This window comes from Carya illinoinensis, chromosome 15 (genome assembly GCF_018687715.1).
Source record: "Carya illinoinensis cultivar Pawnee chromosome 15, C.illinoinensisPawnee_v1, whole genome shotgun sequence".
NCBI lineage: Eukaryota > Viridiplantae > Streptophyta > Magnoliopsida > Fagales > Juglandaceae > Carya > Carya illinoinensis.
Genome location: NC_056766.1, coordinates 6,343,031 through 6,366,780, shown reverse-complemented (window position 1 = coordinate 6,366,780; position 23,750 = coordinate 6,343,031). Strand labels below are relative to the sequence as shown.

The window sequence follows — 23,750 nt, the reverse complement described above, 5'->3', positions numbered from 1 at the left end:
TCGATCTTAGAAAAGTAGGCATATATCAATGTTGGTAAGCACCAAGCTTTAAAGGACCAGTTCTTTTTTCTTTGGTTTGGCAATAAGAAATAAAAGTAAACTACATAAGAGTTAATAGAGATTAACTAATTGGACCAACTTGGGGCTAAAGACCAATTCTTAAGATGCAATTATGGAAAAACACTGTAAATAAAAAGAATTATTTTATTTCATAGAAAAATAGAAATGAACGAATCCTATCTATTTAAAAGATCAGGAAAACTAATATATCTTTATATATATATATACATTTACATTTTATTTTCGCATGTATATACTATTTTTTTTTTTTGTCATTTTTGGTTAAGTTTAAGTATTTCTTAATTAAATTATATATTTAAAAAAAATGATATTTATAATCTTAAAATATCTAAGTTTTGAACATATTTTTTTTAAAAAGTAGATAAATTTAAAATTAATATAAAATAATTTTTTAATAATATAACTTACTTTTATAAAAAAAAAAAAAAAAGAAGAGTCGACTTAAAAACTATTTCCAGCATTACTTTTTTATTTTATTTCCCTTAGCTAAGTTAGCATCACATAACTAAAATAATAAAAATTAAAAATATACTGTTAATTTATAATAATTATAAATCTTTAAGAGTATTTCCATTTAGGTTCTTATAAAAATTTTTATAATTTAATTTAAAATCATATTTTGTCAAATTTATTTTTAAATTTTATTCATCTTTATTTATATTAGTTTTGTCAAAGTTATTTTTAAAATTTGGTAAAAAGTATAAATTTTTTATAAATTTAAAATTTTCATATTCATAATTTTATATTAGATTAGTTATTGAATTCATTAAAATAATAATATAATATTATTTTTTAATAATATTTTTTTTTTCATATTTTACAATTAAATCTTGTATATATATATATTAATAATGTAATTTAATATTTAAATTATTAATTTTTAACTAATTTTTTTTCTCAATTTAATTATTAACAAATATATTTTGTCAACTATTTTTTTACATCCACACACACTCAATTATATATATATATATATATATATATATATATATGTATGTGCTTGTTTAATAAACACTTCCAGCCACAAATAGTATAAAAGATTTTTATTGATAATAATGAAGCAGACGAAGATACAGATGAGGATAAGATAAAATATTTTATAAGTGCTATATTTATAGCTGTTGTCTACACGATGAAGCTAGTAGAAAATGGAAGAAGAAAATAGAAAGAAGGAAAAAGTGCTGAAAATTATAAGAAAAAATAAACGCAAGCGGAGGGAGTGGGGGAGAAAGATGCGGGGAGGGAAAAGAGAGAGATGAAATAAAATAAATTGATTGTATATTAAAATTATAATAAAATATAAGAATGAAGGTATAATAGTAGTCATTCAAATTTAAAGAAAATGGAAGAATTATTGTAACTCAAAATTTGAGATAAAAACGTTTATCGAATCTAATGCAGTTTAATTTTATTTATATTCATCAAATTTTAAAGATATATTAACTTTTGATGAAGTCAATGTTAGTGTTTTTACATCTTATTCTTTATCTTTATTTTTATTATATTAAATAATATTTTTCTATTTTTTTTCTCTTTTTTATTTATAATTTTAACTATTAATTTTTTTGTCTTATTATTTTTTTTCAAATATCACTTTCTATTAAATATTTATATGATTTTAACTATTTAATATAGTATTTTTTTAAAATCAAAATTTGTAGTATAAAAATAATATTTTTTTAATTAGTGTACTTTTTAACGTGATAGTCACCTTTTTTTATTTAGTACTTTTTATCAATTTTTTTAATGGGGATTCGTAGTTACATATTTGATGATAAAATTTTTTGTCATTTTTATAATAGTAATATTTTTTATCCTTTATCTAACAAATAATATTTTTTGTTTTTTTTCAAATAGTAATTTTTTTTTGTCTTCTTTCAAACAGTAACATTTTTTTATCTTATATGTAACAATAATTTTTTCCTCTATAAATACGTATATTGTTAGTATTCACATTCTCACAAACTCGTCTCATTTTATCTATAAAATTGAAATTGTATTGTATCTTTTGATCTCTCACTCTTTTTATCAAATGGCTCGTATATTTTTTCATAAATTATTGATATACGTATCTTCTGAAAATGATAACGATATTCTTAATGAGAAGGTCGATAGATAGTCATCGAAGTGTCATGGCAATCGTCATCGTAAGTTTATTTGATGTGATCATATTTAGGGGTATGAGCACGTATTTCACGATTATTTTGTAAAAAATTTAATATATCCCTCAAATTTATTTTGAAGGAGATTTTGGATGACTCGTCTCCTATTTCTTTGTATTCTAAATGAGGTAAAGTCTTACGAGCCATATTTCGTCCAGATAAGAGATAATACTGGAAGATTCAGTTTATTTTGTATGTAAAAAATAACCACATCACTTAAAATATTAGCGTATGGGATTACTGGAAATTTTATGAATGAATACATACATATTGGTAAAAGTATCGTAATAGAGAGCCTCAAAAAATTCTCTAAGATAATAGTAAGTATTTTTTCATATGAATATCTGCGGTCTTCAAATGCTAATGATATTGCTTGATTGCTTGTAGTTGGTGAATAACGGGAATTCTCAGGAATGCTGGGAAGCATTGATTGCATGCATTGGAAGTGAAAAAATTGTTCCGTAGCCTAGAAAAGTATGTACTCTGGCAATATTCGTGAACCAACTATTATTTTAGAAGCAGTTGTTTCATATAATTTCTGTGACGCCCCCAAAATCCCCACGCCCGAACACGGGGAAATTGAGACGTCCGGATGGTGACACCCCGGGTCACCATCCCATCGACGGGTGCCGAGTGTGTGCAAGGCAGCAATTGTGTACAGAGAGGCACGCAGCGGATAAGAAAGTCATAACTAAGTACCAGAATTTTTCTTAACGTAGTACAAGCTGTTTAAAACATACATAGATAAAATATTACATATATCACAAATACAGTTTTAAACAAATAAAAAGACAACATTAGCAACCCGGCGGAGCCGCATCCTCGGGCTCAGCCTCTTCCTCCTCAACCTCATCTCCTGCACCAAAAGCTACGGGACCACGAATGGTACCGCAGGTAAGTAAAACCCAAACACTACCAGATAAAAACACATATAACTCAAACAAGATGCATGAAACATGCCCAATGCACAAACCCGTAAAACACAAGTTTTCCACGCACGCCAAAAGACACATTTGACATCTCAAACCATTATCCAATTTTAACCGTATGCACCATGACCTCCCCTAGGGGTCATCCGCACACCCTGGCTCCAGTGTCACACCGCAGAGTACCGCCACGCATGTGACACCCAACGAGCGATGCCCAGTTCCGCGCCCCGCGCGTGCGTAGCCAAGCATCCTCTAGCCCTCGCCAGCGAAGGGCCACGGAGTCGGTGAGTAGGCCGATGCCCGGTTCCGCGCCCGGCGCGTTCGTAGCCAAGCACCCCCTAGTCCCGCTCCCATTATCGCTTTCGATAACTCAGGGGACATCACTCAGTTTATTCCGCTCCCGAGTGACCAGAGGAGCTCCACCGAGATAATAACCCATCCCGGCTTGGGTTCGTGATACCCACGCACCCGCAACACACTCACGCCAAAACACAGGCTTTTCTCATAAACCCACACACACGTGCATGCACCATGTAATGCCAAATCAATGCACAATAAAATAAACCAACGATCATAAATCAAATAAACAAGCAACTCCGTCCTCCATCCATCCGACCCCCGAAACTCCTCGGACTCAGTCCGAAATCAACAACCAACAACAGTAAATAAATAAATTGAAAGAGCAATATATATTAAAATCTGAAAATAGGGTTTGGAAAATACTTACAGCGCTATACGGCAATTTTAGAAAACACGAGGCGTTGCAAACGGCGGAAAAACAGCAACGTCACAGTGAAAATTCACTGTGGCCGTGGGTCCGAAAAACCCACTTTTGAACGGGGACAAACTAGGTCACGAAATTGATAGGGAATGGTCTAGAGGTGGTTGCGAAGCTATTGGAAGTGACGGACGGCCGTGGGTGGCGGCGGAATGGCCGGAAATGGCCGGATTACCCAAAACGGAAACTAAGCTCGTAGGAGCTGTTCCGGTGGTCGTTGGAGGCCGGAAATAGGTGGGTTAGGACGGCAAGGAGTCGGTGATGAAGTGGTGAAGAAATGGTGGCCGGAGGTGGAGCGACGGCGGCGGATCGGAGCAAAATCCGTGCGCCCTTTGGAAGCTTTTTCCGGCCAAATGGCCGGCCGGTTGGGGGTGGGTTTTGGAGGGAAGGTAGACCGGAAGGAGAGGAAGAGAATGGGACCGGTGGGAGGCCGAACGGTGGCCGGACGGCGGCGGTAGGGCTTAGGGAAGGTGACGCCGGCGTAGGGAGAGAGAGAGAAGAGAGAGAGAGCACGGGGGGGGGGGTATCCGGGTCGAGCGGGAGGGAGGAGAGAGAAAAGAAAGAGAAAAAGAAAAAGAAGAAAAAGAAAAGAAGGGAAAAGAAAAAGGAAAAAGAGAAAAAGAAAAAAAGATGTAAAAAGAAATGAGGTCCAGTCCTCACTCCGGGAAAAGAAACAAACCGCCAAAAAGATTAAAACCACAAAAACAACTAAAAGAAATAAAACACAACCTCAAATAAATTAAAATAAATTAAAAACCGACTTTAAAAACGCAATTAAAATAAAATAAAATATCTGATATATTAATTAAAATAAAAACAATTATTTCAGCGAAAATACACTTAAAAGCGGGTCATCACATCCTCCCCTCCTTAAAAACAATTTCGTCCTCGAAATTGCAAGATCACCATCAACTTAAACCAAGCCACACAAACGCACATGAACCAACTGAGACCAAGATTAAAATTACATACCTTCATCATTCAAACAAATATGGATATTGCTCCCTCATGTCCGCTGCTCGCTCCCAAGAGAAGTCTTGAGCTAACGGATCTCCCCAAGCCACTTTAACTAAAGGTATCGTCTTGGACCTCAACTGTTGCTCCTTCCAATCCAAAATCTGCGACGGAACAACCTCGTAAGTGAGATCCGGTTGCAACTGAATACCTGCTGGGTCGACGAAACGTGGCTCTTGCTGTCCAAAGCTCTTCTTCAGGGATGATACATGGAAGACGTCATGAACATCTCCAAAATAATCCGGCAAAGCAACTCTATAGGCGACGGACCCTACTCTCTCCAGAATCTGAAAAGGGCCGACGTACCTCGGATCTAGTTTCTTTTTCTTACCAAAACGCTTAACACCTCTCATGGGAGAGACTTTAAGATAAACCCAATCACCAACTTCAAATGACAATTCTCTCCTCCTGGTATCAGCGTAGCTTTTCTGGCGACTCTGAGCTGCCGCCATTTTTTCTCTGATGATCCGGACTTGGCTTTGCATTTCCTGAATTATTTCGGGTCCAATTACCCTACTCTCCCCAACTTCATCCCAACACAAGGGCGACCTACACTTTCTCCCATAAAGAGCTTCATAGGGAGCCATCTGAATGGTCGCATGGTAGCTGTTATTGTAGGCAAACTCAATGAGCGGCAAATGATTTTCCCAACCCCCTTGGAATTCCAGGGCACATGCTCTCAACATGTCTTCCAAGGTCTGTATGGTGCGCTCTGACTGGCCGTCTGTCTGCGGGTGATAAGCAGTACTGAACTTCAACTTAGTACCCAAAGCTGCCTGCAAACTCTTCCAGAACTGCGATGTAAACCTCGGGTCTCGATCCGACACTATAGTCTTTGGTATGCCATGTAGCCGAACTATCTCTTTGACATACAAACGGGTCAACTTACCCAAAGAGTCGGTGTTGTTAACAGGCAGAAAATGAGCACTCTTCGTTAACCGGTCCACAATCACCCAAACAGAATTCTTCCCACTAGGTGTTCTCGGCAAACCCACAACGAAATCCATCGTGATGTCATCCCACTTCCACTCAGGAATAGGGAGGGGTTGGAGCATACCTGCAGGTCTCTGATGCTCGGCCTTTACCTGACGACACGTGTGGCATTTCTCCACATATAAGGCAACGTCCTTCTTCATTCCATCCCACCAGTAATTTTTCTTCAAGTCTCGATACATCTTTGTACTGCCGGGATGAACTGAATACGGGGCCGCATGAGCTTCCGCCATGATTCGTTCCTTGAAATCTGAGTCCTTTGGGATCACTCTGCGATCTCGGAACCGAAGTATTCCATCACTATCCATGCTATAGTGCAACGGCCCTCGAGATTTTCGGACTCTTTTCCTGATGTTCAGCAGCTTCTGATCCTTTCTTTGGAGAGCTTTCAATTCTTCAAAATCTATTACCCGAATGTCCAGAACCGAAGACAAAATCTCTACTTGCTGCGAACTCTCTATAAGGAGCCTTCTCATCCCATAAAGTAACGAATCCATTTCTGACGGTTCGGCTTCATCCTCCAAATGAGACTTCCGGCTCAAAGCATCAGCAACTATGTTAGCCTTCCCCGGGTGGTACTTGATCTCACACTGATAGTCACTGATTAGCTCTAGCCAACGCCTCTGCCTCATATTCAAATTTTTCTGGGAAAACAAATGCTTCAAGCTCTTATGATCAGTAAATACCTCACAAGCTTCCCCATACAAGAAATGCCGCCAGATCTTGAGTGCAAAAACAATCGCAGCCAACTCTAGATCATGCGTCGGATAATTCTTCTCATGGTCCTTAAGCTGACGAGATGCATAGGCTACAACCCGTCCTTCCTGCATAAGGACACAACCCAAACCGAACTTAGACGCATCACTGAAGACTACAAACGGCTTATGCGGTTCTGGGAGTGCTAACACTGGTGCCGTCGTCAGCCTGTTCTTCAATTCCTGGAAGCTTCTCTCACATTTCTCTGACCAAACAAATTCTGTATTCTTCCGAGTCAAAGCTGTGAGAGGTCCGGATAAACGAGCAAAACCCTCTACAAACCTTCGGTAGTAACCGGCGAGCCCCAAGAAACTCCTGATCTCGCGTACTGTAGTTGGGCGTGGCCATGACAAAATGGCTTCTACCTTACTGGGATCAACTGCCACTCCACCCTGGGAAATTACATGCCCAAGAAATTTAACTTCTTCCAACCAGAACTCACACTTGCTGAGCTTGGCGTACAACTGGTGCTCTCTCAATTTCTCAAGTACCAGACTAAGATGATACACATGCTCTTCAATATCTCGGGAATAAATCAGTATATCATCAATAAATACTACCACGAAGGAATCCAGATAAGGTTGGAACACCCGATTCATCAAATCCATGAAAGCGGCAGGAGCATTAGCTAGCCCAAACGGCATCACCTTAAATTCATAGTGTCCATACCTCGACCTGAAGGCAGTTTTCGGCACATCCTGCTCTCTGATTCTCAGCTGGTAGTATCCTGACCTCAGATCAATTTTTGAGAACACCGCTGCTCCTTGAAGTTGGTCAAACAAGTCATCAATCCGCGGGAGAGGGTATTTATTTTTGATGGTCACCTTGTTCAACTCCCTATAGTCAATGCACATACGAAGGGTTCCATCTTTCTTTTTAACAAATAAAACTGGAGCACCCCACGGCGACGTACTAGGCTGAATAAACCCCTTCTCTACTAATTCTTGCAACTGAGTCTTCAACTCTTTCAATTCAGCTGGTGCCATGCGGTAAGGAGCCTTATGCACAGGAGCCGCTCCAGGTTCCAAGTCTATAACAAACTCCATCTCTCGCACGGGGGGCAGTCCGGGCAAGTCATCCACAAACACATCGGGAAACTCTTCCACAACTGGAATATCTGCCAAGGACTTCTTCTCAGACGGCGTGGACACCATCTGAACCAAGAATGCATCCGCTCCCCATGCAATCTCTCTTCTTGCCTGTATCGCCGATATAATCATCGGCTTTTCTTTTAATCTACTCCCCGCAAATTCCAGACAATCACCATCCGGAAGCTGAAAGCTAATTGTCCGACTTCTGCAATTAATAGTCGCAGAATATCGGTATAGCCAATCCATCCCGAGGATGATATCAAAACCCAACAGCTTGAATACCACCAGATCAGCATCCAAAAATCTTCCCTCAAAATTTAACGGGCATCCCAAAGCAACCTTGGAACACCACACCATCTCGCCGTCGGGCAGCGCCACTACCATAGCCTTCGGCAACGGTTCCGTGACCAAGTTACACACCCGAGCAAATGTGGAAGACACAAACGATCGTGAAGCACCAGAATCAAACAAAGTACAAGCATAAAACTCATACAACCGGACTCTTCCTGAACCAAACACACAACCCATGAAATCCAAAAAAAACAACGAAGAAACCAAATATACCAAAAATAAATCCAACTTAAAAGATTAAATTAATCCATACCTGTGATTACTCCCGCATCATGGGTCGCTGGTGCCTCATCGTCCACCTCTCCGGGCGTGACAGCATAAACCCGGGCTTGCACTGCTTGTCTCGGGTTGGTTCTTCCACCGTGTCTACCTCCACGGCTTCCTTGAGCTCTGACGGGGCAATCCCGAACTATATGTCCCACTTGACCGCACCGATAACACTGGGGTCCGCTACTCGTGCGACACTCGCCCTCATGAGCTCTATTACAAACCCCACAAACAGGCATACGTCCTCCCATGCGAACACTGGAGGATGCTTGAGATCGGGTTCCAGTCCGCTGAACAAACTTCTGAGGCGAACCCGAGCTGCTTCCTTCACCAGAAAAACTCCGCCTCTTTTGCCCTGAAGGGGATCCCATACACAGATTATTTTCCCGCTCTATAAGGGTGGCCACATCCACTAACTCCTGAAAAGTGGATATCCGATGGCTGACCACCAAACGGCGTATATCAGGGCGTAGTCCCTCCTGAAAACGCTCAGCTCGCAGCTCCTCTGTGGCAACAAGATGAGGAGCAAACCGCTCCAGTTCTATGAACCTCCGGGCGTATTGTTCCACTGTTGCGCCCCCTTGGACCAGATTAGAGAATTCTCTTGCCTTTTGCTTCCTTACCGATGCGGGAAAGAAGCGGTCATTGAATTCCTTCTTGAAACGCTGCCAGGTCACCGCAGCGAAAGATCCCAGTTCAGCTTCCAACATCACCCTCCTGGTATCCCACCAATCAGAAGCGATACCTTGTAAGAGGTAGCTGGCATAGAGTACCTGTTGTGCTTCAGTGCACCCACTCACCTCAAAAGTCTTCTCCAAATCTTTGATCCATTTCCCAGCCTGAAGTGGATCCTCATTCCCATTGAAGTGTGGAGTCCTATGCGCCAAGAAGCGCTCATAGGTGCACCCAGCTTGCACCGTGCTACTGGACCCTCCTTGATACATCCAAGGCCCTCCCTGATATGGCCAGGGACCTCCTGGTTGTGGCCAATACATTCCCTGTGGCGGACAAGGCTCTCCTGACGGTGGATAGGGCCCTCCTGATGGTGGATAAGGCCCTCCTGATGGTGGCCAAGGACCCCCTTGTGGTGGCCAAGGTCCTTGTGGTGGCCAAGGCCCTGCCTGTTGTGGCCTAATATTCTGTTGCATGAACTCCGTCATCTGCCGAATTGCTTCGGCTATGGAGTCATCCCTGGATGTATTGTCTTGCGGTTCCTGAGTATTTTTCCTTGGTCTACCTGGTCTCCCCATAATTCTGTCACAACACCACCCTTGACCCTCCTTTAAGAAAACAAACAAAAACCATCATAAAACCAACAAAACAAAACAGCACCACGCAGCGAGAAACAAAAGAAACCCGCATGCCAAAACATAACTAAATAAAACAAGCAAACAAACATAAACAAATAAAACAAATAAAACAACTATACTTAACATAACTTTAAAACACAACTTTAAAAACATTCTGGTACTACCTACGGGACTTGTGGTTTTACCCAGAGCCAAACCGCTCTGATACCACCTGTGACGCCCCCAAAATCCCCACGCCCGAACACGGGGAAATTGAGACGTCCGGATGGTGACACCCCGGGTCACCATCCCATCGACGGGTGCCGAGTGTGTGCAAGGCAGCAATTGTGTACAGAGAGGCACGCAGCGGATAAGAAAGTCATAACTAAGTACCAGAATTTTTCTTAACGTAGTACAAGCTGTTTAAAACATACATAGATAAAATATTACATATATCACAAATACAGTTTTAAACAAATAAAAAGACAACATTAGCAACCCGGCGGAGCCGCATCCTCGGGCTCAGCCTCTTCCTCCTCAACCTCATCTCCTGCACCAAAAGCTACGGGACCACGAATGGTACCGCAGGTAAGTAAAACCCAAACACTACCAGATAAAAACACATATAACTCAAACAAGATGCATGAAACATGCCCAATGCACAAACCCGTAAAACACAAGTTTTCCACGCACGCCAAAAGACACATTTGACATCTCAAACCATTATCCAATTTTAACCGTATGCACCATGACCTCCCCTAGGGGTCATCCGCACACCCTGGCTCCAGTGTCACACCGCAGAGTACCGCCACGCATGTGACACCCAACGAGCGATGCCCAGTTCCGCGCCCCGCGCGTGCGTAGCCAAGCATCCTCTAGCCCTCGCCAGCGAAGGGCCACGGAGTCGGTGAGTAGGCCGATGCCCGGTTCCGCGCCCGGCGCGTTCGTAGCCAAGCACCCCCTAGTCCCGCTCCCATTATCGCTTTCGATAACTCAGGGGACATCACTCAGTTTATTCCGCTCCCGAGTGACCAGAGGAGCTCCACCGAGATAATAACCCATCCCGGCTTGGGTTCGTGATACCCACGCACCCGCAACACACTCACGCCAAAACACAGGCTTTTCTCATAAACCCACACACACGTGCATGCACCATGTAATGCCAAATCAATGCACAATAAAATAAACCAACGATCATAAATCAAATAAACAAGCAACTCCGTCCTCCATCCATCCGACCCCCGAAACTCCTCGGACTCAGTCCGAAATCAACAACCAACAACAGTAAATAAATAAATTGAAAGAGCAATATATATTAAAATCTGAAAATAGGGTTTGGAAAATACTTACAGCGCTATACGGCAATTTTAGAAAACACGAGGCGTTGCAAACGGCGGAAAAACAGCAACGTCACAGTGAAAATTCACTGTGGCCGTGGGTCCGAAAAACCCACTTTTGAACGGGGACAAACTAGGTCACGAAATTGATAGGGAATGGTCTAGAGGTGGTTGTGAAGCTATTGGAAGTGACGGACGGCCGTGGGTGGCGGCGGAATGGCCGGAAATGGCCGGATTACCCAAAACGGAAACTAAGCTCGTAGGAGCTGTTCCGGTGGTCGTTGGAGGCCGGAAATAGGTGGGTTAGGACGGCAAGGAGTCGGTGATGAAGTGGTGAAGAAATGGTGGCCGGAGGTGGAGCGACGGCGGCGGATCGGAGCAAAATCCGTGCGCCCTTTGGAAGCTTTTTCCGGCCAAATGGCCGGCCGGTTGGGGGTGGGTTTTGGAGGGAAGGTAGACCGGAAGGAGAGGAAGAGAATGGGACCGGTGGGAGGCCGAACGGTGGCCGGACGGCGGCGGTAGGGCTTAGGGAAGGTGACGCCGGCGTAGGGAGAGAGAGAGAAGAGAGAGAGAGCACGGGGGGGGGGGGTATCCGGGTCGAGCGGGAGGGAGGAGAGAGAAAAGAAAGAGAAAAAGAAAAAGAAGAAAAAGAAAAGAAGGGAAAAGAAAAAGGAAAAAGAGAAAAAGAAAAAAAGATGTAAAAAGAAATGAGGTCCAGTCCTCACTCCGGGAAAAGAAACAAACCGCCAAAAAGATTAAAACCACAAAAACAACTAAAAGAAATAAAACACAACCTCAAATAAATTAAAATAAATTAAAAACCGACTTTAAAAACGCAATTAAAATAAAATAAAATATCTGATATATTAATTAAAATAAAAACAATTATTTCAGCGAAAATACACTTAAAAGCGGGTCATCACAATTTCTGGATATGATATGTATTTTTTGATGTGCCAGGTTCACATGACGACATTAATGTGTTAGAGAGATCTTTTATTTTCATAGAACTTGCCTAAGAGCGTGCTCTTTCAATTAATTACACAATCAATGGTAACGACTATATTATGGGGTATTACCTTACTGACGGTATTTATTCCAAATAGTGAATTTTTGTGAAAACGATTCTATCACTACGAGGGAATAAGAAGAAAAATTTTGTGAAAGCATAAGAATATATAAGAAAAGATGTCGAGCGTGCATTCGGGATATTTCAACAACGATTTGTTATCATTCATGGACCTTTCTGAATGCTCAAAGTGAATGAACTAATAAATATAATAAAAGCATGTGTTATTCTACATAATATGATCATTGAAGACGAACGTGATGATAGTGAGAGTCCAAACATTGAATGAATTGTCGCGCAATCATACAATTGAACTTACGGATTTTATCTAGGGTCATCATCATATTAGAAACAGTTTGGCACATCATCAGCTCCAAGAAGATCTAATTGAATATCAATGACTATTATATTCTCAACTTTAGGCATGTCGCATTATAGTATGAGATTTTCTTCATATTATTTTAAATTATGTTTGTGTTAATCTGTTTTGCATTTACATTTTCTTAATATTATTAGTGACTATATTAATGGTAATCAAAGATCATTAATGTATTTCCTTGAATATAACAGTATTTTATATTTGACGTAATTTTTAATTGTTTATGAAATTGTAATGACCAATTTACTTACACAAAAGTATCAAGAAATACCACAATAAATGCTGAAAAATATTTACATTACTTTTTACACATCTATCATTGTCCGAAACATAAAATAAGAAATACAATTGGAAATGGTAATATATTCAATCAATGTTCAATCTGCTGCAGTATTGCGTCTTGCTATGATTTCTCTTTGGAGTTGCTGGAAATATAACCGATGCATTTCTGGCATGGAACTCACGTTCATCATTATAATGCGTTGATCTTGATCTTTCAATGCGAGTTCCATTTTCTGCGCCTTCAATCTTAGTATTTCGTCCTCTTGACAGATTTTATTTAGCTATTTTTTCCGATCAATTACCATCATCATAGCCTAATAATAGTCCACCTCCCTCAAGAGATACGAAACACTGCAAATGTCCAAGGGTCACAGAACAAATTGTCCTTTGAAAAGAAGAATGAAAGTGCACATAACTAATGACTTAATTTGGAGAAAAAACAAATGCAATCATGCCAACCATAAGACCAACTATATGCACGATAGGATACACATAAGACCAACTATATAAAAGCATTTGTTATATCTCTCACAAGAAACTCATTTTTGTTGTTGTTTCAAGTTGTGAATCATCATTTAGAGAGTTATGTACTTTCCAAGGGCAGCCAAAAATAAAGTAAAACAAAATAAAAATGCAGCGGAAAAAAATAGAGAAGAAACTAAGGTCATATGCAAACCCAGATGGGGTGCTTTCTTCCTAGCAAAATTTCATATACTACATTTCTATTTTAATATATATACATATATATATATATATATATATGCAAGATGTGATATATTTATTATTTTTAATTATAGATATAAATATGATCATAGAGTGTAGCATCATTACTCAATCTGAAAATAACATTTTTGAGAATTTCAACTTGATCAATATTTCACATAACAAGCACTTCTTGCAATTTTTTCATTACTACTCGTGATCAATATTTCAATGTGAAAAATGGAGCAGGTAGCTGCCACCAGTACTAGTATGTGCTGAGAGAGGTCTAGGAAACCAAGGCTACAATGCAATAGGTGCCTACTTCATCAATCAATAATTTAGGTCCCATAACTGTAGAACTAAAGAAAAGACCAGGTATGACAAATTGCAATCATGTAGTATCTATAAGGGGAAAGTCAAACTCATTCCATGTTAAATAGTTCCCGTTTTCAATACATCACTGATGACCAATTTTGGAAATGGGTAGTATCTTCAGTTTTCTAAATAAAATATCATGAATATCTTATAACTGAGATTAGTAAGGCATCACAAAAAATGGTTTTCTTATTAATTTATCAATTTACTCCAACTATCAAATTCAATTATCACTTTCTTTATGCTTATCTATAAATAAAAAATAAAAAACTGAACACATCAGGAAGAAGAAGTGGATTGAAATTAATGGATGTTGAGGGTCATGACTTAGTATATGATTTATTGTTTCTTTGACCTCCTCATCTAAAAATATTGTTTTCAATGTTAGTGAAATAATCGATTCCCTCCATTCCAACAAGAAACTCCAGAGATATACAATAGAACCTCTTCTCTCTGTTTGAGTGCTGCAATACCCTCAAAAAGCTCTGTCATAAAAGGAGCAAATGGGTATTGCTCAAATGTGTTTGTATCTTGGACAACCATAATTTCAAGAAGTACTCAGAATGGTAGGTATAAGCAAAATTTGGAGGAGAGTAGTCCATTGTGTTATACATATAATATAAGGATGGGTGGTGTTAGGCTTGGAGAGATGGCTTGTGGGCAATATTGATCCAATGCAAAAGACTAATCCATTATTGCATGCAATAAGGGGATTTGAATTGATAGAATATCATAATTTATGCACTCTTGACTTCATGGAGTTAAAACAATATGCAATGTTTAATTCATGCACAGATTACAATTAAGCTAATGCAAAATCAAACATTCTATAAAACACATGCACGAAAAGTCCTCTAACATGGAAATCACCATTTGAGTGGTTCCAGAATTTGCAATATAGTCATTCATTATAGAGATTATTGGTAAGAAACATTTTAATATCCTAACCAAAAATTGGAATAGTGCTAAAGCTTTGCATCTAAGTAAGGCGCAATCTTGATTCAATTAGAAACATTATTCACAGGAAAATATATTTCAGTACTAAAATGAATAAATATGTCAATTCAAATACCTTAACAGAAGCAAAAATATAATATGATTCTTTCATTTCCTAACATTTGATTGTCCAACTACAGCACATGATAAGAGATAATAGCCTATGGCTACATAACATATAATCCTTCACTACAGGATAAGAGATTAAACATACAAGGGAGCTTCATATCCAAGCCAAAAAATAAAGAAAACAGATGCAATAAAAACAACTTAAAAAAAAAAATTGAACCCAAAATCTTTTCAACAACAATTACTTCTCAACCGATCCAATTAGTAGAAAAAATCTTATGCAAACCATAAAATATACAGATATAGAAAATAGAAAGAAACCCATGGGAGAAATAGACTAATACAGAAAATTGCGTCCACAATCAATATCGAGAAAATGTGCTCATCAATGGGAAATCCACCAAAAATTACTCTCCCAAGTCAAGCAAAACACATACAGCTAAAATACACTAACCAGATATGCATTTCTCTAACAGAGATTGATCATGGCATTGGGAGGAAGAAAAAGGAGAAGAGAGAGAGAGAGAGAGAGAGGAAAAGAAAAATAGAAGAAAATGAGGGAAGAAAAACATACGATGGAGAAGAGAAAACGTTTTTCACTTACAAAAGTTGGCGATGGAGAACTGCAATCGATGGTTCTGAAGTGCAAGGGAGGGCCAACTGTTTTACCCTAGAGAGAGAGAGAGAGAGAGAACGCGGGATGAAGGGGAGAACGCTGAAGCCAAGGAACGATGCAAATGTACAGTATTTCAACAAATATGGAGATTTTCTATATAGACCAGAAATGAAATTCATAAAATGGAAATTGGGATGGAGATGAGTTTTTGATGAAAATCCTATATTATTCCAGATGGCTCTTGACAAAAATAAAAGGGTTTATTTACTTATTTAATTTATTTATTTATGTTTTTAAATATTTTTTAAAAGAAATTTTCAACATCACTAAAATTTTTTTTTAATCACTAAATAAATTTTTTTTTTAACAAAATCCATATCTCGGTGACAGTGGCATCTGTAAATGATTTTTGGATTTTTTTTATTTGATAGCATTTCTGTAAATGATTTGAGGTTCATTGTATGATAACTGTTCACGAATCACGGGTCCACGACTGAAACGCTAGAGGATGAGCATATGTTTCCCCAATACAATCATTGGTATACAGACAAAAGACCAAGTTCTGCCCATCCAAGAGGCCGATGGAGACACCCAATCCTCCCCCACTTCCCTTCCCCTCTCGCCTCTCAACCCGGACCCCTCTGTATATAACTCAGCTAAGAGCCTCCTGCAACAGCCAAGAACCTCGCTTTTCTCTCGCAGGAAATGGTGTTTTTGGAAGAATATCTTCAAAGATTTGTGGGTTTGGGATGGTTCTGCAGTACAAGAGCTCCTATGGTTTCCACCATCTTCACAGTGTTGGGTGTGGCACTAGTATTTGGGTACTTTTATGGACCTTACTGGGGTGTGAGAAGGGTACCTGGCCCACCGGCCGTGCCTTTTGTAGGGCACCTCCCCTTGCTGGCTAAGTATGGCCCTGATGTCTTCTCAGTCCTTGCAAAACGATATGGTCCCATTTTCAGGTCAGTATAGATATTTGATGCTTAGCATTTTCCTAGACGAGAAATTCTACAAATCAGCTACAAATCAGCAAAACGATACTATTCACGCATCACACTCCATATTTATAGTTTTTATAAGATGTGAGAGTATTTTGCATAGAGTGTGATTTTCATAGGTGTGGGGGTGTGAATTGTAAATAGTGACTGATGAGAGTATTCTTCTAAATATTCTACAGAGTTGGGAGAAAAGGTAGGATTGAGATATAAAGGTTTATTTTATTTTTAATTATAATTTAAATATAAAATTTTAAATTAACTATTATAAATTTTTTAAATTTTTAAATAAAAAATATTTTTAATTATCATATTTTAATTTTATAATATTTTTTATTTAATTTTTTTTCTCATTTCTTAAAATTTTAAAAATACTCAACTCAAACTATTTTATAACTATTTATAAACTATGTTATTATTATTCATAAAATTTTCATCTTATCTTATTTCTTAAACTTATCCTAGGTATGAGAAAAAAAAAAGTAGGAAAATTTTTATATTTGATGCTTAAACTATCCAATATTTTTTTTTTTCCTTTTTAACTCTGTTCATGAACGGTATTAATGTTTATGACCTCAACCTGTGTGCTCTTCCCGTAAGTTTAGCATTTGTTATGTTAATACGTAAAAGAATAAATATATTTTATATTTTAGTTATTTTCAAAAATAGCATTCATCCTAAGAAGAAAAACTAATCATTCTCGGCACGTCAACCCACAATTTTCCTTTTTCTTTCCGAGGACAAAAAGAGAGTTGCCAAAATGAGAGAGAGAGGGCAAATTCTATCACAAGGGAATAGCAGTACTCTTTTTCCCAAGACGAGGAAAGGTTGTTTTATATAGAAAGACAATATGTTTTCCATCACATGCTGATTTTTCTACCTTTATAATAAATTTTATGTTTGGAGCAGGTTTCACATGGGTAGACAGCCACTGATAATTGTTGCAGATCCGGAGCTTTGTAGGGAGGTAGGAATAAAGAAATTCAAGGACATTCCAAACAGAAGCATACCTTCTCCCATCTCGGCCTCCCCTCTTCATCAGAAAGGACTCTTCTTCACCAGGTACTTCTTGCAGTACTTAATAAAGTTGACAGTGCACGCAGCAAAATAAAAGTATGCTATGGCTGTAAATATCACACAACATCTTTGACATTATTCCATAAGGTGAATAATTCTTAATTCAGAATTTCAGAGGTTCTGTATAGTGTTGAATCTTGTATTAGTAATGTCCTCAGTGAGCTTATTATGCTAAAGTAAAACTTGCAATGCTAGAGTCTAGAGCTGTCTCTGTTTTTCAGAATTGGTAACTTGAATGCACTTGTTTGTATACACTACAGAGAAGTTCGGAGGCAGCACACCAGAAATGTCATTTAAGATACTGATGGAACTTGAATTTGCAGGGATGCAAGATGGTCAACCATGCGAAACACAATATTATCAGTCTATCAGCCATCACACCTTGCCAGCCTAATACCCAAAATGCAAGCATTTATTGTATCTGCAACGCAAAACCTTCACTCGTTTAAAGAAGAAGATATCACCTTCTCAAACCTTTCCCTCAAGTTGGCCACTGATGTCATTGGACAAGCAGCCTTCGGTGTTGACTTTAGCCTTTCTAAACCACAGACAATCAGTGATTCAGTTGACATTGTGGAAAACAGGAGTGATGATAAGGAAGTCTCCGACTTCATTAATCAACACATCTACTCCACAACACAACTTAAAATGGACTTATCTGGCTCATTTTCAATCATACTGGGTCTACTTATCCCCATACTTCAGGAACCATTTAGGCAGATCCTGAAGAGACTACCTGGAACTATGGACTGGAAAGTCGAGCGCACTAATCAGAAACTGAGCGGCCGGCTGAATGAGATTGTGGCAAAGCGAATGAAAGAGAGGGATATAAACTCAAAGGACTTATTGTCACTCATATTGAATGCGAGGGAGTCACAGCCTGTTTCTAAGAATGTCTTCACCACAGACTACATTAGTGCAGTTACTTATGAGCACTTGCTTGCTGGATCAGCCACCACAGCCTTCACATTGTCTTCAGTTGTCTACTTAGTTGCCAGACATCCAGAAGTCGAGAAGAAGATGCTTGCAGAGATTGACGGATTTAGTCCACCTGATCAGATGCCAAGTAGTCACGATCTCCAAAACAAATTCCCTTACCTTGACCAGGTAAGGTTCTTAAAACTCTTTTTTGGCATTTGAGTCAAGTTTGAAGTCGTATATGCTAACACCAAAGAGCAATATTGGCATATTGCAAATATTGCTTGTGTTGTATCCATGTCACAGTTTTTCTAACTATATCTCACCTGCAGTGAACAAGATTAGTTAATTAGGTCAACTTTCCCTCTCCAACACCTCCCAGATGAGACCTACCCAACGATTGACTTTTATTGTTCTCTTGATTTTCTAAGTGCAGATCATTAAGGAGGCCATGAGGTATTACACCGTTTCCCCTCTAGTTGCAAGAGAAACATCGAAGGAGGTAGAGATAGGAGGTTATCTTCTCCCAAAGGTATAATTTAAATATGCCTGAATGTCATACATGACCTTTATGTATGTCTGCGTACCATGTGTGTAGACTGGAACTTTGTACATGTGCTTAATTTAATGAAATTCATATTCTGATAAGCAGGGGACATGGGTCTGGTTAGCACTCGGAGTTCTAGCAAAAGACCCAAAGAACTTCTCGGAGCCAGAGAAGTTCACTCCAGAGAGGTTTGACCCAAACTGTGAAGAAGAGAAACGAAGGCATCCCTATTCTTTCATACCCTTTGGGCTCGGGCCACGATCATGCATCGGCCAGAAATTCTCCCTTCAGGAAATAAAGCTCTCTTTGATTCATTTATACCGGAAATATCTTTTTCGACATTCACCCAACATGGAAGAACCACTGGATCTTGAGTATGGCATCATTCTCAACTTCAAGCATGGGGTCAAGCTTAGAGTCATAGAGCGAACGTGAAATTTGTTCAGACATTGCTTAGTAAACTTTAAGTATGGGGTAAAGCTTAGAGTGATGCACCCAATAAGAAAGTTTAGATTGCCTTTGTTCATACGATTGTAACCTCGTATTACTAAAAGATTTATCATGCAGCCATGCCATCTACATAAGCTACCTACTTTTATACTGTGACTTCTGCTAAACAAAGACAGGGTATTAATGGAAAGGTCATGTTGTCGACCGGCATTCTATGGCAATGGATAATTCCACACTGTAATGCTCTTCATATTCTAACTGATGTCAAGGTAATCCTAATTTTGAATCCATGCTACCTGATAAAATAAACCTGCTTACTTAGGTGGAACCATTGTATTTCTTCGGTCTCTGGGTTTTGGGTCAATTAATTATACTCAACGAATCTTCCAAAGCCAAATTCTGAAAGTAAACGGAATCGATTGTGTTTTTAACCGTTTCCTTTAAATTCCCGTCAACAAAAGCAACAAACTGAAAGCTATTTGCTTAACACATTGATCATCCCTCTAGCATTGCCGTCTACATCAATCAATCTCACCCTAGTAACTAATAGCATAAGAAAGAAGTAATGAACAAACTACTTTATAAACAAAGCACCATTTGAAATCAAACCTCAAGGGCTTGTTGAGTGTTTCAATACAAAACAGTTATAGCAGCACGGCTTTTAACTTGAATATACATTCTCAAATAAACAGAATTGGTAGGAAACAACAAGCTGTTGAACTTCTTGAACCAACAGCTACGAATCCCCCTATTTATGGAGGTATGTCACTTTAATAATCTCAATGAATGCTTATCTGATCGGCTTGGCAGGTAAAGTGGCTTGGAAAGGTGAACTGAAGAAAGCTCAGAACCAGCATTGCTTTTGGAATCCACAATAGGGAAAGCTGCTGACCTTTCAAGGAATTGGAATTCATCCATGGACTGCCTTTGAACTCTCTCAGATGAATGACTGCTTGTTTTCCGCTTTGCCTTCGTTGACTCAGTCAGGTTCATGTAATTTGGCTTACTGTTGCTGCTATCTTCAGTTCTCTCTGAGGTCAATCCAGTGTTGCCAGAAATTGGTGTTGTCGATGTGCAGATTGAAGATGAAGCAGAGCTCTCATCATAATGAAATTCAGAACTCGGGCTTGAAGATGAGCGAGTAACTTGCCCAATATGGGGAGTTTTTGCAGAAATCCTGGTGGTGACATTATTCTTTCTGATTTTCACAGAGCATGGTTTGGAAGATTTCGAATGAGTGACCACATGGGAATCTCCGCAACTCTTTGGAGGAGGAGTTGTCACAGAGGGGTCAGGGTGCGATTGTTCCATTAATCTAGTTTCCCATGGCTTGGCTGCCATCCAACGTTCTAACCAGCTCCATCCCCAGCCGTTCTTGTCAATCTCATGATTTTTGAGAAAGCACATAGAACCGCTTGAATGGGAATTCAAATTGGGGTTTGAACTCCATTCCTGAAAAAACTTGAATTGACTTGCTCAGGTGGAGATTTAAAAAAAAAAAAAAAAAATCATTTAGTGTTCATTTTAATACCTTTTGAGCAAGAGAGTATGCAATTGCTCTCTCCCTCCTGATTGCACCTCTTTGTCTCATTTGTAACTTTGCCTTAACATCTTCCAATGTTCCTTGGCTATCACACCATCCTTCCTGAAATTCATGAGATTCAAAATTGAGAAATCTTTTAAATAATGCCTTTCTATGAACATATGGTACAAATCAGTTAATTTTTCTTAACCAGTAAAATGAATTTGCAGAAGGATTGATTTCGCTTTAAGATGAAACCAACAGGAAATGGATCAGATACATGATAGTTTATGGTACCTCAGCTTGTTTCAGGAGATCAGCCTTGCTGCGGTGCTCATTGAGAATTTCCTGCACAGCCTGCCCCTCTATGGACATTCGGACATGACGAGCCCTAACTCGGGCCTGAACTCGAACCAGGGCCTGCATGCACCTCAGTGTCACTGCGGCTTGCTTCCTCACCTGCCGACCCCGAACTAAAGCTTGAAGCCTCACCACTCCTTTCAAGGCCCTCAAAGCCCTTCTTGCCTGCAATTTTTACAGAACACCCACAAAACGGAAACGTCTTCTAAGTACAAAAAGATTTAGATCGCAATAACATACTGCGGACCTTTTAACATCGTACAAAAGGACCTCAAATGATTAAAACATGCAGCTGAGAATTTTCACATCAAGTTGAACAGGCAAACGAATCAAACGATTACTAGTCAAAGTGGTATTTAAGGAGCTGAGATAAACATAACAAAGAACACTAGACAAGACCACAGTCTGGTTCAGATTTAAGAAATAATGCTGGCTGTTAATTCAGGTTTAGGGTTCAGTTTGGGCTCTTAATAGAATATGGTGCATACTATACTGATCTTACAATACAACATTGTAATAAAGGCTAAAAATACATCGAATTTCCTTCCATTAAAGCTTGAAACCTGTTGTCCCTTTCCCTTCTGGGATTTGAACCGAAGACTACATGGTAGTCTAAAATAAAACCTAAATATGAAACATGAACATATGATACTATATTTCAGCTTCATGGTGCGTCGCTTCAGGTAAACTATTTTTCACTTTTATATATCAAAGGAGTGCAGATATATCAGGTATCCAATCAAAAAACAAAGAAAAAGAAAATCTCCAAGGAAATTTTTGGAAGTAAAAGAGACCAACTCATTGTATTTTCAACATTCTTTTCCTTCCCTACATTTTTTTCAGAAACCAAAGGTAGAACGAAGGGGCGGAAAGCAGAGAGATCCATTTACCAAGAAGCCACGAAAAGCAGTTTGGATCCGTATGGCCGCCCATTCTTGCCTTACAGCCCTAAAATCCTTAGGAGGCGCACGAACAAGTGTGGCCACCGCAGCCATAAAAGCATCAGCCACCGGAGGAGAATCAGAACCCTCAGAAGCCGCTTTGTGGTTTCCTTTGAAACCCTTCCACGAAGACCCTAAGTCCCCAGAAGAACTCCTCCATAGCTTCCATTTCTTGCTCTTACCACCTCCCTTCTCCTAGAAAGAGAGAAAGTTTCAACCTTTGTGCATCCCAGAAAACAAGTGTAAAAGAGAAAAGAAAGAAAAGAGCTTACATGGTCTTCTTTCTCGGGCTTTTTGAGACCTATGAGAGACTTCACCCATTTCCCCGAAGCACCCATTAGATTTAGTGGAAAGGTCTTTGCTTAAGCAGAACAAGAGTTCACGAACCTTGTGATCCCGGGCAAACTGAGCTCCCAAAAGCTCAAAGACCAAAGCTTGCTGAGAAAGAGAAGGTGGTGCAATCAATATGAAGATGGAGAGGAGACAGCGGCTAATGACCATGAAAAATATTAAAAAAGAAAACAGAAGAAAGAGAAGAAATTGCTGAAGTCAGAATGAAAGAAAGAGCCAGAGATCAGTGATTCAGTGGAGTTCTCTTTGGATGCTGGGTTTTGTGGCAAATGAAATGAGTGGGCAATGAAGGTTTGAATTTCAAAAGGAACCAACGGACAAACGGGGGATCATCCCGCTCGAACCAAAGTCCGTGGTAGAGTGTGAAATGGCAATCTGGCCGGTGAGTTTGGTATAAGTTAAAATACAGAATTAGATCCCACTGGTTCACGTCTTTACGAGTTTAATGGAAAAAAAAAAAAAAAAAAAAAAAAAAAAGAGTAAAAAACAAAAAGAAAAGAAAATTCATGAAAAGACACAACCTTTTGGGCAGTACGTGAAAAAAAGGCCAAAAAGCAAACAGACAAAGGATCTTCTCAAGTCAGTGCGGTTAAGATCTGCTGCTGTTTCCACTTTTCACCTGCTTCTTACTGCAATATCACGGTCCCGCGATGCCTGTTTTTCGAATCAATGTCTTTTTTATTCCATGCGGGATCAGTTAGCATTTGAGTCCTCAGTTTTACGCTGTTTAATATAAAGATTTGATTTTTGAAAGTTTAGAAAGAAAAAATATTGAGTTTTATGAGATTTTGAGAAAGTGATAAAACCTGCAAAAATTTGTATAGATTTAGAAATTTTTTAATGGTGTCTCTCTTGGAGCTGGAGAAAGTAGAGTGGTCCTTGAGAGTATGGAAAAAATAAAAAATAAAAAACTGTAAATTTTGTGAAATTGTTTTTGTTTTTGTTATTTAGAACTAAAATATTTTGATGATTAGAATTGTCTGAGTAAAGATTGTTAATATAAAGTAAGATCTCGTTTGTTTTTACAAATGATTTAATATAAAAGTTAAATAA

General features: G+C 39.0%; 2 protein-coding genes across 2 annotated transcripts; one reads left to right on the top strand and one right to left on the bottom strand.

Annotated features, from left to right (window-relative positions):
* The first annotated feature begins 16,062 nt into the window (after positions 1-16,062).
* Positions 16,063-19,744, top strand: LOC122296532 (cytochrome P450 711A1-like). The gene is made up of 5 exons (XM_043106308.1): positions 16,063-16,498; positions 17,441-17,593; positions 17,932-18,715; positions 18,963-19,058; positions 19,179-19,744. Exons 1-5 carry the CDS (start codon positions 16,242-16,244, stop codon positions 19,506-19,508), a joined length of 1,620 nt encoding a protein of 539 aa, XP_042962242.1. The 5' UTR covers positions 16,063-16,241; the 3' UTR covers positions 19,509-19,744.
* Positions 19,745-20,086: 342 nt separating this feature from the next.
* On the bottom strand, positions 20,087-23,090 carry LOC122296534 (protein IQ-DOMAIN 6-like). Its single transcript, XM_043106309.1, has 5 exons — positions 22,619-23,090; positions 22,296-22,541; positions 21,343-21,570; positions 21,055-21,168; positions 20,087-20,975 (listed from the first exon to the last, which is right to left on the bottom strand). The coding sequence occupies exons 1-5, from the start codon at positions 22,682-22,684 to the stop codon at positions 20,289-20,291; spliced, it is 1,341 nt and encodes a 446-aa protein (XP_042962243.1). The 5' UTR covers positions 22,685-23,090; the 3' UTR covers positions 20,087-20,288.
* Between the last annotated feature and the right edge of the window lie 660 nt (positions 23,091-23,750).